The 13,532-nt window shown below is 46.0% G+C and overlaps 1 protein-coding gene across 9 annotated transcripts in view; it reads right to left on the bottom strand.

Annotated features, from left to right (window-relative positions):
* Window positions 1-13,532, bottom strand: part of LOC109898093 (exocyst complex component 2) — a 101,195-nt gene that overhangs the window by 54,046 nt on the left and 33,617 nt on the right. For 5 of the 9 annotated variants that reach the window (XM_031833604.1, XM_020492885.2, XM_031833603.1 and 2 more), the window contains 3 exons: window positions 12,789-12,913; window positions 11,760-11,789; window positions 10,005-10,043 (listed from right to left, as the gene is read on the bottom strand). In XM_031833604.1, the coding sequence (XP_031689464.1) occupies window positions 10,005-10,043; window positions 11,760-11,789; window positions 12,789-12,913 (194 nt within the window). The remainder of the gene's footprint in view (window positions 1-10,004; window positions 10,044-11,759; window positions 11,790-12,788; window positions 12,914-13,532) is intronic. The other 4 variants (XM_031833606.1, XM_020492888.2, XM_020492889.2 and 1 more) reach the window with 2 other exon arrangements.

The raw sequence follows: 13,532 nt of genomic DNA, 5'->3' as shown, positions 1-13,532 counted from the left end.
TTGGAAAGTATTCAGGCCCCTTGACCTTTTCCACATTTTGTAACATTACAGTCTTATTCTAAAATGTATTAAATACATTGTTGCCCCTCATCAATGTATATACAATACCCCATAATGACAAAGCAAAAACAGGTTTTTAAAATGTTTGCAAATGTATTACAAATAAAAACAGAAATACATGATTTACATAAGTATGCTCAGGTGCATCCTGTTTTTATTGATCATCCTTAAGATGTTTCTATAATTTGATTGGAGTCCACCTCTGGTAATGATTTGGAAAGGCACACACACACCAGTCTATATAAGGTCCCACAGTTGACAGTGCATGCAAAACCAAGCCATGATGCCGAAAGAATTGTCTGAGACAGGATTGTATCGAGGCTCAGATCTGGGGAATGGTACCAAAAAAATGTCTGCAGCATTGAAGGTCCCCAAGAACATAGTGGCCTCCATCATTCTTAAATGGAAGAAGTATGGAACCACCAAGACTGAGAACAGACGCTGGGAGACGAGAAGCAAGTACAGGGAGTGAATATTTAATAAATAACGGAAATGAAACAAAACAAGGACAGCGTCTGGACAAGGGGAAAAGAACGACCTTAACGCAGACACGGGGAAGCTGGCTGAGGCATGACGTGGGATGGGAGCCTGCCGAACCAACCGAAGCAAGAAAACCACTCGAGCCAGCTACGGCATGGAAGCCCGACGAGACAGCTGAGGCACCCCTGGTTCCTTCGGCAGTGGCACCCGGACCCGACCTCACCAACCCCAACGAAAAAAAACACAAAAAAAACTCCCCGAAGCTTCCAATATTGGAGTTTGCATTCTGTGAGGACAGACGCTGGGAGACGAGAAGCAAGTACAGGGAGGGAATATTTAAATAATGGACATGAAGCAAAACAAGGACAGCGTCTGGACAATGGGAACAAAACAACATTAATGTAGACACGGGGAAGAAACTGAGGAAGTGACAGATATAGGGGAGACAATCAATAAGGTAATAGAGTCCAGGTGAGTCCAATGAAGCGCTGATGTGTGTAACAATGGTGACAGGTGTAAGTAATTATGGGCCCTCGAGCGCCTGAGAGGGGGAGTGGGAGCAGACGTGACAAAGACTCTTCCTAGAGCTAGCCTCCCGGCCAAACTGAGCAATGGGGGCGGGAGAAGGGCCTTGGTCAGGGAGTTGACCAAGAATCTGATGTTCACTCTGACAGAGCTCTAGAGTTACACTGAGGACATGGGAGAACCTTCCAGAAAAACAACCATCTCTCAGCAACACTCCACCAATCAGGCCTTTATGGTAGAGTGGCCGGACGGAAGCCACTCCTCAGTAAATGGCAAATGACAGCCCGCTTGAAGTTTGCCAAAAGGCACTTAACCTCTTTGGGCTGAGATCCTGCTAACGGGATCGATATGACAGTCAGTGAATGTGCAGGGTGCAAAATTCAAAACAGAAATCCCACAATTAAAATTCCTCAAACATAAAAATTATTTTACACCATTTTAAAGATACACTTCTTGTTAATCCCACCACAGTGTCCAATTTCAAAAAGGCTTTACAATGAAAGCAATCCAAACGATTATGTTAGGTCAGAGCCAAGTCACAGAAAAACACAGCCATTTTTCCAGCCAAAGAGAGGAGTCACAAAAAGCAGAAATGGAGATAAATTAATCACTAACCTTTGATGATCTTCATCAAATGACACTCGTAGGATTTCATGTATGTTTTGTTCGATAAAGTTCATATTTATATTTGAAAAATCTCAGTTTACATTGGCGGGTTATGTTCAGTCGTTCCAAAATATCCAGTGATTTTGCAGAGAGCCACATCAATTTACAGAAATACACATAATAAACATTGATAAAAAGATACAACTATTATACATGGAACTTTAGATAAACTTCTCCTTAATGCCATCCACTTAGCTGTATCAGATTTCAAAAAAGCTTTACCAAAAATGCACACCATGCAATAATCTGAGTACAGCGCTCAGAGACCAAAACAAGCCAAACAGATATCCGCCATGTTGTGTAGTCAACAGAAGTCAGAAATAGCATTATAGGGCCTCCCGGGTGGCGCAGTGGTTAAGGGCGCTGTACTGCAGCGAGAGACCACCAGAGACTCTGGGTTCGCGCCCAGGCTCTGTCATAACCGGCTGTGACCGGGAGGTCCGTGGGGCGACGCACAATTGGCCTAGCGTCATCCAGGTTAGGGATATCCTTGTCTCATTGCGCACAAGCGACTCCTGTGGCGGGCCGGGCGCAGTGCGCGCTAACCAAAGTTGCCAGGTGCACTGTGTTTCTTCCAACACATTGGTGCGGCTGGGTTCCGGGTTGGATGCGCGCTGTGTTAAGAAGCAGTGCAGCTTGGTTGGGTTGTGTATCGGAGGACGCATGACTTTCAACCTTAGTCTCTCCCGAGCCCGTACCTGGACGACGCTAGGCCAATTGTGCGTCTGGTGGTCTCATTTTCAGCTGGATCTTCACAACTAGCTAACTAGCTAACCGCAACCCCGGATGTTTACTCCTGGCTAGCGTTTCCATCCACTTAGCTTGAAGCTAGCCTGGCCAGAACTCCTGTGCTACCACCGAAGCATACTCCTGGGCTACAATATCCGGACCCACGACCGGTCTATCGATGTCACCGCATGAAGAGGCATAAACAGACTCACCCCATCGCGACGTCCCCCAAAGGCTAACTTTCTAGCCCTTGCTATCTCCTTGCTTGCTAATTCGGCCTGCTAACTGCTACCTTGTTTAGCCCCGGCCTACTAACTGTTAGCTTGTTAGCACAGGCCTGCTAACCATCTGAATCGCTGCGTCCCAACCACTCACTGGACCCATATTTACTTTCAATCTCTTTTCGATTTTTAATTCGATTATACCTTCCGGTAACCTGCCTCACCCAATGTGATAAGGAATCGCTATTATTTTAATTTTTTAGAACACATTCAAGAACCTCCAGAAGCTAACCAGCTAACTAGCTACAAGCTATTTAGTCATTGTTAGCCACTTCTAGCGGCTTTTACCTTCTGCACAGCCAGCCAGTTTTTTTTACCTGGATAATACTCGCCAGTCTAGCTTCCCTGCCCCATCCACCGCTGCCCCCTGGACACTGATCACTTGGCTACATAGCTGATGCATGCTGGACTGTCCATTAATCACGGTACTCCATTCTGCTTGTTTATGTTTTATTTGTCTGCCCCAGCCGCACTCAGGCTCTGTGTGTAGTTAATCCGACCCTCCCTGCCTAGTCAACGCCATTTTACCTGCGGTTGTTGTGCTAGCGGATTAGCTGTTGTTGTCTCACCTACTGTTTTAGCTACTGTTTTAGCTAGCTCTCCCAATTCAACACCTGTGATTACTGTATGCCTCGCTGTATGTCTCTCTCAAATGTCAATATGCTTTGTATACTGTTGTTCAGGTTAGTTATCATTGTTTTAGTTTACAATGGAGCCCCTAGTTCCACTCTTCATACCCCTGATACCTCCTTTGTCCCACCTCCCACACATGCGGTGACCTCACCCATTACAACCAGCATGTCCAGAGATACAACCTCTCTCATCATCACCCAGTGCCTGGGCTTACCTCCGCTGTACCCGCACCCCACCATACCCCTGTCTGCGCATTATGCCCTGAATATATTCTACCATGCCCAGAAATCGGATCCTTTTATTCTCTGTCCTCAACGCTCTAGGCGACCAGTTTTGATAGCCTTTAGCCGCACCCTCATACTACTCCTTCTCTGTTCCACGGGTGATGTGGAGGTAAACCCAGGCCCTGCATGTCCCCAGGCACCCTCATTTGTTGACTTCTGTGATCGAAAAAGCCTTGGTTTCATGCATGTCAACATCAGAAGCCTCCTCCCTAAGTTTGTTTTACTCACTGCTTTAGCACACTCAGCTAAACCTGATGTCCTTGCCGTGTCTGAATCCTGGCTCAGGAAGGCCACCAAAAATTCTGAGATTTCCATACCCAACTATAACATTTTCCATCAAGATAGAACTGCCAAAGGGGGAGGAGTTGCAGTCTACTGCAGAGATAGCCTGCAAAGTAATGTCATACTTTCCAGGTCCATACCCAAACAGTTCGAACTACTAATTTACTCTCTCCAGAAATAAGTCTCTCACTGTTGCCGCCTGCTACCGACCCCATCAGCTCCCACCTGTGCCCTGGACACCATTTGTGAATTGATCGCCCCCCATCTAGCTTCAGAGTTCGTTCTGTTAGGTGACCTAAACTGGGATATGCTTAACACCCCGGCAGTCCTACAATCTAAGCTAGATGCCCTCAATCTCACACAAATCATCAAGGAACCCACCAGGTACAACCCTAAATCTGTAAACAAGGGCACCCTCATAGACATCATCCTGACCAACTGGCCCTCCAAATACACCTCCGCTGTCTTCAACCAGGATCTCAGCGATCACTGCCTCATTGCCTGTATCCACTACGGAGCCGCAGTCAAACGACCACCCCTCATCACTGTCAAACGCTCCCTAAAACACTTCTGTGAGCAGGCCTTTCTAATCGACCTGGCCCGGGTATCCTGGAAGGACATTGACCTCATCCCGTCAGTTGAGGATGCCTGGTCATTCTTTAAAAGTAATTTCCTCACCATTTTAGATAAGCATGCTCCGTTCAAAAAATGCAGAACTAAGAACAGATATAGCCCTTGGTTCACTCCAGACCTGACTGCCCTCAACCAGCACAAAAACGTCCTGTGGCGGACTGCAATAGCATCGAATAGTCCCCGCGATATGCAACTGTTCAGGGAAGTCAGGAACCAATACACGCAGTCAGTCAGGAAGGCCAGCTTCTTCAGGCAGAAATTTGCATCCTGTAGCTCCAACTCCAAAAAGTTCTGGGACACTGAAGTCCATGGAGAACAAGAGCACCTCCTCCCAGCTGCCCACTGCACTGAGGCTAGGTAACACGGTCACCACCGATAAATCCATGATTATCGAAAACTTCAACAAGCATTTCTCAACGGCTGGCCATGCCTTCCGCCTGGCTACTCCAACCTCGGCCAACAGCTCCGCCCCCCCCCCGCAGCTACTCGCCCAAGCCTCTCCAGGTTCTCCTTCACCCAAATCCAGATAGCAGATGTTCTGAAAGAGCTGCAAAACCTGGACCCGTACAAATCAGCTGGGCTTGACAATCTGAACCCTCTATTTCTGAAACTATCCGCCGCCATTGTCGCAACCCCTATTACCAGCCTGTTCAACCTCTCTTTCATTTCGTCTGAGATCCCCAAGGATTGGAAAGCTGCCGCAGTCATCCCCCTCAAGGTACTAAACGATATCATAAACGATATCATAACCGCCATCGATAAAAGACAGTACTGTGCAGCCGTCTTCATCGACCTTGCCAAGGCTTTCGACTCTGTCAATCACCATATTCTTATCGGCAGACTCAGTAGCCTCGGTTTTTCGGATGACTGCCTTGCCTGGTTCACCAATTACTTTGCAGACAGAGTTCAGTGTGTCAAATCGGAGGGCATGCTGTCCGGTCCTCTGGCAGTCTCTATGGGGGTGCCACAGGGTTCAATTCTCGGGCCAACTTTTTTCTCTGTATATATCAATGATGTTGCTCTTGCTGCGGGCGATTCCCTGATCCACCTCTACGCAGACGACACCATTCTATATACTTCCGGCCTGTCCTTGGACACTGTGCTATCTAACCTCCAAACGAGCTTCAATGCCATACAACACTCCTTCCGTGGCCTCCAACTGCTCTTAAACGCTAGTAAAACCAAATGCATGCTTTTCAACTGTTCGCTGCCTGCACCTGCACGCCTGACTAGCATCACCACCCTGGATGGTTCCGACCTTGAATATGTGGACATCTATAAGTACCTAGGTGTCTGGCTAGACTGTAAACTCTCCTTCCAGACTCATATCAAACATCTCCAATCGAAAATCAAATCTAGAGTCGGCTTTCTATTCCGCAACAAAGCCTCCTTCACTCACGCCTCCAGGTCATCTACAAGTCCATGCTAGGTAAAGCTCCGCCTTATCTCAGTTCACTGGTCACGATGGCAACACCCACCCGTAGCACGCGCTCCAGCAGGTGTATCTCACTGATCATCCCTAAAGCCAACACCTCATTTGGCCGCCTTTCGTTCCAGTTCTCTGCTGCCTGTGACTGGAACGAATTGCAAAAATCGCTGAAGTTGGAGACTTTTATCTCCCTCACCAACTTCAAACATCTGCTATCTGAGCAGCTAACCGATCGCTGCAGCTGTACATAGTCTATCGGTAAATAGCCCACCCATTTTTACCTACCTCATCCCCATACTGTTTTTATTTATTTACTTTTCTGCTCTTTTGCACACCAATATCTCTACCTGTACATGACCATCTGATCATTTATCACTCCAGTGTTAATCTGCAAAATTGTAATTATTCGCCTACCTCCTCATGCCTTTTGCACACAATGTATATAGACTCCCTTTTTTTCTACTGTGTTATTGACTTGTTAATTGTTTACTCCATGTGTAACTCTGTGTTGTCTGTTCACACTGCTATGCTTTATCTTGGCCAGGTCGCAGTTACAAATGAGAACTTGTTCTCAACTAGCCTACCTGGTTAAATAAAGGTGAAATAAAAAAATAAAAAAATAAAAAGTACGGGAGCTGTAGAGATGAGACAAGATAGTAGCTACTAACAATTGGATACCACAACATTGGGGAGAAAAAGGGGTCAAATTCAATAATAATAACTAAAATAAAAAGAAATAGCATTAGAAATATTAACTTACCTTTGATGATCTTCATCAGAATGCACTCCCAGGAATCCCAGGTTGTTTGTTTTGTTCGATAATGTCCATCATTTGTCCAAATACCTCCTTTTTGTTTGCGCGTTTAGCCCAATAATCCAAATTCATGACACGCGATCACTAGGTGCAGACGAAAAGTCAAAAAGTTCTGTTACAGTCCGTAGAAACATGTCAAATGATGTATAGAATCAATCTTTATGAAGTTAACATAAATCTTCAATAATGTTTCAACCGGACAATTCCTTTGTCTATAGAATTGCAATGGAACTCAAGCTAACTCTCACGTGAATGAGCGTGGCCAGCTCGCGGCTCTCTGGCAGACCTCTGAGTCATTCTCCCCCACTTCACAGTAGAAGCATCAAACAGGGTTCTAAACACTGTTGACATCTAGTGGAAGCCTTAGGAAGTGCAATAGACACTGTGTATTCAATAGGGAATGAGTTGAAAAACTACAAACCTCAGTTTTCCCACTTCCTGGTTGGATTTTTTCTCAGGTTTTTGCCTGCCATATGAGTTCTGTTATACTCACAGACATCATTCAAACAGTTTTAGAAACTTCAGAGTTTTTTCTATCCAAATCTACTAATAATATGCATATATTAGACAGTTTACTCTGGGCACCTTATTCATCCAAGCTGCCCCAATACTGCCCCCAGCCATAACAAGTTAAAGGACTATGACCATGAGAAACAAGATTCTCTGGTGTGATGAAACCAAGATCGAACTCTTTGGTCTGAATGTCAAACGTCATGTCTGGAGGAAACCTGGCACAATCCCTACCGTGAAGCATGGTGGTGGCAGAATCATGCTGTGGGAATGTTTTTCAGCGGCCGTACAGAGATCCTTGATGAAAACCTGCTCCTCAGAATGGGGCAGGGGGGAAAGTTCACCTTCCAACAGGACAACGGCCCAAAGCAAGTCTCTGAATGTGCATGAGTGGCCCAGCCAGAGCCCGGACTTGAACCCAATCGAACATCTCTGGAGAGACCTAAAAATAGCTGTGCAGCAACCCCCCCCCCCCCCCCCCCCACCCACCCACCCCCCCCCACCCCACCAACCTGACAGAGAGGATAGAGAGAGGATCTGCAGAGAAGAATGGGAGAAAGTCCCCAAATACAGGTGTGCCAAGCTTGTAGCGTCATACTCAAGAAGACTCGAGGCTGTAATCGCTCCCAAAGGTGATTCAACAAAATACTGAGTTAAGGGTCTGAATATTTAAAATAAATAAATAAAATATATATATTTGCACAAATTTCTAAAAAAATGTTTTTGCTTTGTTATTATGGGGTATTGTGTATTGATTGATGAGGGCAAAAAATACAATTGAATACATTTTAGAATAAGGCTGTAACATAACAAAAAAGTGACAAGGGGTCTGAATACATCCCAAATGCACTATATCAAATACGCCATCATATCATGATCGGCACAACCATCACTGGACCACCACAGCAAGCATAAATGGCTAGAACACCAGCCCCATGGTCTGGTAGAGGACATTCAGAGAACCAGGGCAGGAACCATAGACTTTAGCCTATAAGCAGAAACAGGGAGACCAGAGGTTTTATGGAAGAAGAACGCCATCTGCCTCTGCTCTGAAAAGGATAGGGTAGAGAAGAGAGAAGTCTACAATAAGTCTTTGTACTGTCTAAACAACCCAGTTATAAAAGCATTGGCCTGATTCTGTGGACATATCTATAGGGGGACAGGACTGGTGTGAGTACGCACATGCATTGCACACACACACAGCCTGAGGGGTTCTGGTTCTTGTCTCCGCAGAGAACCCTGTGCCCCCTTGCCAGCTGTGTGTCCTCGCAGTCTGCCACGCACTCTCGCTGCCGTGGCTATGACGTCACGGCTAACCTAAACACCCCGTCAGGCTCCGGATAAAACAAACACACACACACACACACACACAGAGCAGCGGAGGAAGAGACGCAGGCAGCCCCACTCAGCTTCCTGGAACCCACTGATTCTAAAGCTGGAGATGTTTTGTCTCCCAACTGCTGTAGAGGAGTCGGAGGTTCGGAGCGTTGGGAATACGGCCCTGGGAAATCTTGGATTTTGGAACACGGTAGCAGTGGTCTGTTTCCTGTATTGCAGGGCCACTTCCTTTTCACACAACAATAAAAAACTTCAAATGTGTACATTTTTCAGAGCCCCCCCCCCCCCCCCCCCCCCGCCCCCGCCTCTATCAGTCAGGTAGTCAGTCAGCCAGGTCTCAGAAGATCCCTGTGAAACATGGTTCAATTTGTCAGGGGATCAGCCTAACCAAACAGCCCCCTAGCATGAATATGAACCCCCATGCCTTTCACCAAGCTGTCTGGATCACAAAACGTTTAGAGAACGGTTCCTTCACTTTCTCTTTTTACCCAGCTCCTGGCCCACTGGATGGGTGACCCCAGACTTCAAGGTAATTTGACCTCTACGACCTCATGTAATCCCTCAATGCAGACATGTACCCTGCAGGTACAAGCGTCAGTCTAACAGTGAAGGGGAACAGTGTAATAAGGGTACGAGGTTGTAATAAGGGTGTAATATAAATGTGCTTTGGGATGAGGGTGGGGTTAGCCATTTAGCGGCGAGTGCTAAACTGTGTTTAAGCCCAGCAGGGAAACACAAAGGCCATTATTACTGAGAGACATCAGTGGTCATACAGACACACACCCACGCGCACGCCTCGGTTTCTGTTGGAGGAGACGAATGAGGTGAGATTGAGGATCGGAGAGGGTGGGACAAAAGAGAGAAAGCCAAGAAAGAGAACAGGAGAAAGAGAAGAAACCCATGGATTCTCAAAAACACACCACTTGTTTGAAGCATTTTGTTGTTGAACAGAACTCATTTAATTTTCCAGATGGTTTGGCCTACGCAGAGACATTCCTTCCTTATTTACACACTGCGATCCCCTACTCGCTCTTATTAATAAAACATCGGGCTTTTACAATAGCCATCAATAAAATTCTCACATACAGGCAGAAGAGAAAATAAACTGAGGAGGAGACAAAAAAAAGTAGGCATTAAAGGCATTAAACGGTAATTGAGTGAGCTGGAGGCACCACAGGCTAAACATCAATTAGTACCGTGCCACTTTTAATGCAATACATTCTGACCAGAGAGCACACCGACATGCACGTGCGCGATCGCACACACGCGCAATCGGATGCATGCAAACACACACACACACACGTCGTTATTCAATTTCCTTTCAATTTGTACAGCAACACCTGAGGTGTAGCTAATTTGGAATGTCTCCAACTGACGACCTGCCAAACACAGAGAGAGACAGAGAGACGGAGAGAGACAGAGACAGAGAGAGAGAGAGACAGAGAGAGAGACAGAGAGACAAAGAAAGGATTCAGTTTCACAGACGGCTGTGCTAACTGGGCCTGGCAATGAGCGACTGCTGGAGCCGCCTAGAGCCGTCTGGCACGTTACTAAAGCTTACCCTTACCATATGCTGGGCTAGCACTCAGACATTCTTTATAACCAACCAAAACAGGGCCTCTGAGAAGCATCATTCTAAAAACAGGTCATAATCAGAGGACTAAATACTGTAATGAGTCAGAATATACTCTCAAACCTGTAAAGTGAAGTGCATCCTAATGTCAAAGGTCAATTGGACTTTCACCTTACAGTCCATTGCTTCCTGACTCACAGGTCAATGGAGTCCATCAACGAGCACTACTTCCTGGGTCACTGAGGACTTGTGCTTCCCATTGGGTTCATATTGGGCATGATTAGTATAGTGAACGTGAGAAAGGGTCTGTATTGTTCCCCTCGGTCATGTTAGGGCCGTTATCACCCCGATTACTCTTAGCCTGCATTGTGTGGCCCTGCTCCATTTATTTAGATTCAGTTGCTAACAATGAAAACATTGCCTCCCCCCCGCTCCTACCGGGCACAAACATTACATTAGGAAAGCAATAATAATAATGACAGAGGCATATAAATAGTAAGGGGAAGTAACTGAGTGGTTATGAGGGGAAATAAGAGTAAACAGACAAAAAAATGAATGATAGAGTTGAACAATTGACTTCACTGAACTAACTGGCAGAGCGATAGTAGTCACAATGTTACCTCAGAGGCTTTAGAGAGTGGATCATAAAGGCTGTGTGTGTGTGTGTGTGTGTGTGTGTGGGGGGGGGGGGGTCAGTATACGTGTGAATTAGTAAACGTGTCTGTCCAGTATGTGCATGTTCCGTACGTGTGTTTGTGTGTATAGTGAGAGGCAAATGTAAGTGTGTATGTATAATCACAATTATAATTTGTGTAATGCAAATCAGCACACTCCACTCTAAGGTTATTGTTTTTACATGTATTATTTTAACCTTTATTTAACCTTTATTTAACTAGGCAAGCAAATTCTTATTTACTATGACAGCCTAGGAACAGTGGGTTAACTGTCTTGTTCAGGGGCAGAACGACAGAGTTTTACCTTGTCAGCCTTCGGTTTACTGGCCCAACGCTCTAACCACTAGGTTACCTGCTGTCTATAAGGACACAGCAGAGCAGCAGTGCAGAGCAGCAGTGCAGATTGCCTCATGGCCCTGCCTGTGCCTGCTACCGTGCAAGTAGTGTGATTGACGTGCTTCTACACCTGCATTGCTTGCTGTTTGGGGTTTTAGGCTGGGTTTCTGTACAGCACTTTGAGATATCAGCTGATGTACGAAGGGCTATATAAATACATTTGATTTGATTTGATTGACAGTTGAGAGCTGACGTGGTTTTAATGAAAGTGAATTAGGCGTGTTGTGGTTGGCTAGCCGTACTGCAGTACACTAAAGCACAGAGCACCACTCCACTGTAATCAACCCACGCATGTCCGCACACACACACACACACACCAGAGTTCTGAGAAATGGTTGGGTGTTACCTCAAAAGTCATTAGATTAGATGTCCACTGCAAAAGACTACTTAACCTTATCCCAAACCATGCCTGGCTTAGTCTTACACACACCCCAAGCCCGACAAACTCTTACCTGCATCATGAGAGCCTAGTTCCGTCCGCCCTGTAACAATTTTACATTCAATGTCTTAACAGTGTTAACATCTCTCGGTGTAATAACACACATAAAATGTGTACCACACACTCTCTGTGTAGTATTGGAGTACTGTGTAGTATTGGAGTACTGTGTACCACACACTCTCTGTGTAGTATTGGCATACTGTGTACCACACTCTCTCTGTGTAGTATTGGCGTACTGTGTACCACACACTCTCTGTGTAGTATTGGCGTACTGTGTACCACACACTCTCTGTGTAGTATTGGCATACTGTGTACCACACACTCTCTGTGTAGTATTGGCGTACTGTGTACCACACACTCTCTGTGTAGTATTGGCATACTGTGTACCACACACTCTCTGTGTAGTATTGGAGTACTGTGTAGTATTGGCGTACCACACACTCTCTGTGTAGTATTGGAGTACTGTGTAGTATTGGCGTACTGTGTACCACACACTCTCTGTGTAGTATTGGAGTACTGTGTAGTATTGGCGTACTGTGTACCACACACTCTCTGTGTAGTATTGGAGTACTGTGTAGTATTGGCATACTGTGTACCACACACTCTGTGTGTAGTATTGGCGTACTGTGTACCACACACTCTCTGTGTAGTATTGGCATACTGTGTACCACACACTCTCTGTGTAGTATTGGCATACTGTGTACCACACACTCTCTGTGTAGTATTGGAGTACTGTGTAGTATTGGCATACTGTGTACCACACACTCTCTGTGTGGTATTGGCTTACTGTGTACCACACACTCTCTGTGTAGTATTGGAGTACTGTGTAGTATTGGCGTACCACACACTCTCTGTGTAGTATTGGAGTACTGTGTAGTATTGGCGTACTGTGTACCACACACTCTCTGTGTAGTATTGGCGTACTGTGTACCACACACTCTCTGTGTAGTATTGGCGTACTGTGTACCACACACTCTCTGTGTAGTATTGGCGTACTGTGTACTACACGCACTCTGTGTAGTATTGGTGTACTGTATCTTACCTGCGAGAGCATCCTGAGCCTCGAAGAAGGTGCTGAGGCCTCCCTTCACATAGGCCAGACTGCCCTCATTCTTCTTAGTGGCCTGCTTCTTCAGGTTACTGGCTGCCATACGCAACTGGTCGAAACTGAGAGGGGGGGTACCATCAGTCAGAGGAGTTGTGTGTGCGTATTCTTTTGTGTGCATGTGCGCCGTGCCTGAGTGAGTGTGAGCTTGCGTGTCCGCAGGAGGGTGTGTGTGTCCCCCCTGGGAGTGAATGGAGGTTTCCTCTGGAGGAAGAAACACATGCCCTGTCAACCAAAAACAACCCAACCCAATGGACCCTGAAGTTCTGCAGCAACTAGTCAGCACTCGGCAGGATCCAACCGTTAGACTGGGGGGGTTAGTTGGAGGGGGACCATGACAGATGACGGAAAGGAAACCAGGGGAGACTAATAATAACCTGACAGACAGGCTGACAAACACTGTCCTAGTATGACAAAGACCAGGGGTTAGAGGTCAACAAGAGAAAGGACACTTCCTTCACATGTCCAACGTTTTCTTGTTAGGTCAAAAATCAAGTAGGAATGGAGGTAGATTGTATTTGTTTACAGACTAAACCCGTCTCTGGGTTAGTGGATAGATTGGAAGGTCTGAGAACCATGTAAAAGACAACATTAAAAAGGTTCTCTTGTCTCAAGTCACAGCAATAGTTTCAAAAGTTGAACTACGCTGCCGACAAAGAAAACATCTAGGATTCATGTGTA

This window comes from Oncorhynchus kisutch, linkage group LG10 (assembly GCF_002021735.2).
Source record: "Oncorhynchus kisutch isolate 150728-3 linkage group LG10, Okis_V2, whole genome shotgun sequence".
Taxonomy (NCBI): Eukaryota; Metazoa; Chordata; class Actinopteri; order Salmoniformes; family Salmonidae; genus Oncorhynchus; species Oncorhynchus kisutch.
This window is presented reverse-complemented; position numbering and strand designations above follow the sequence as displayed.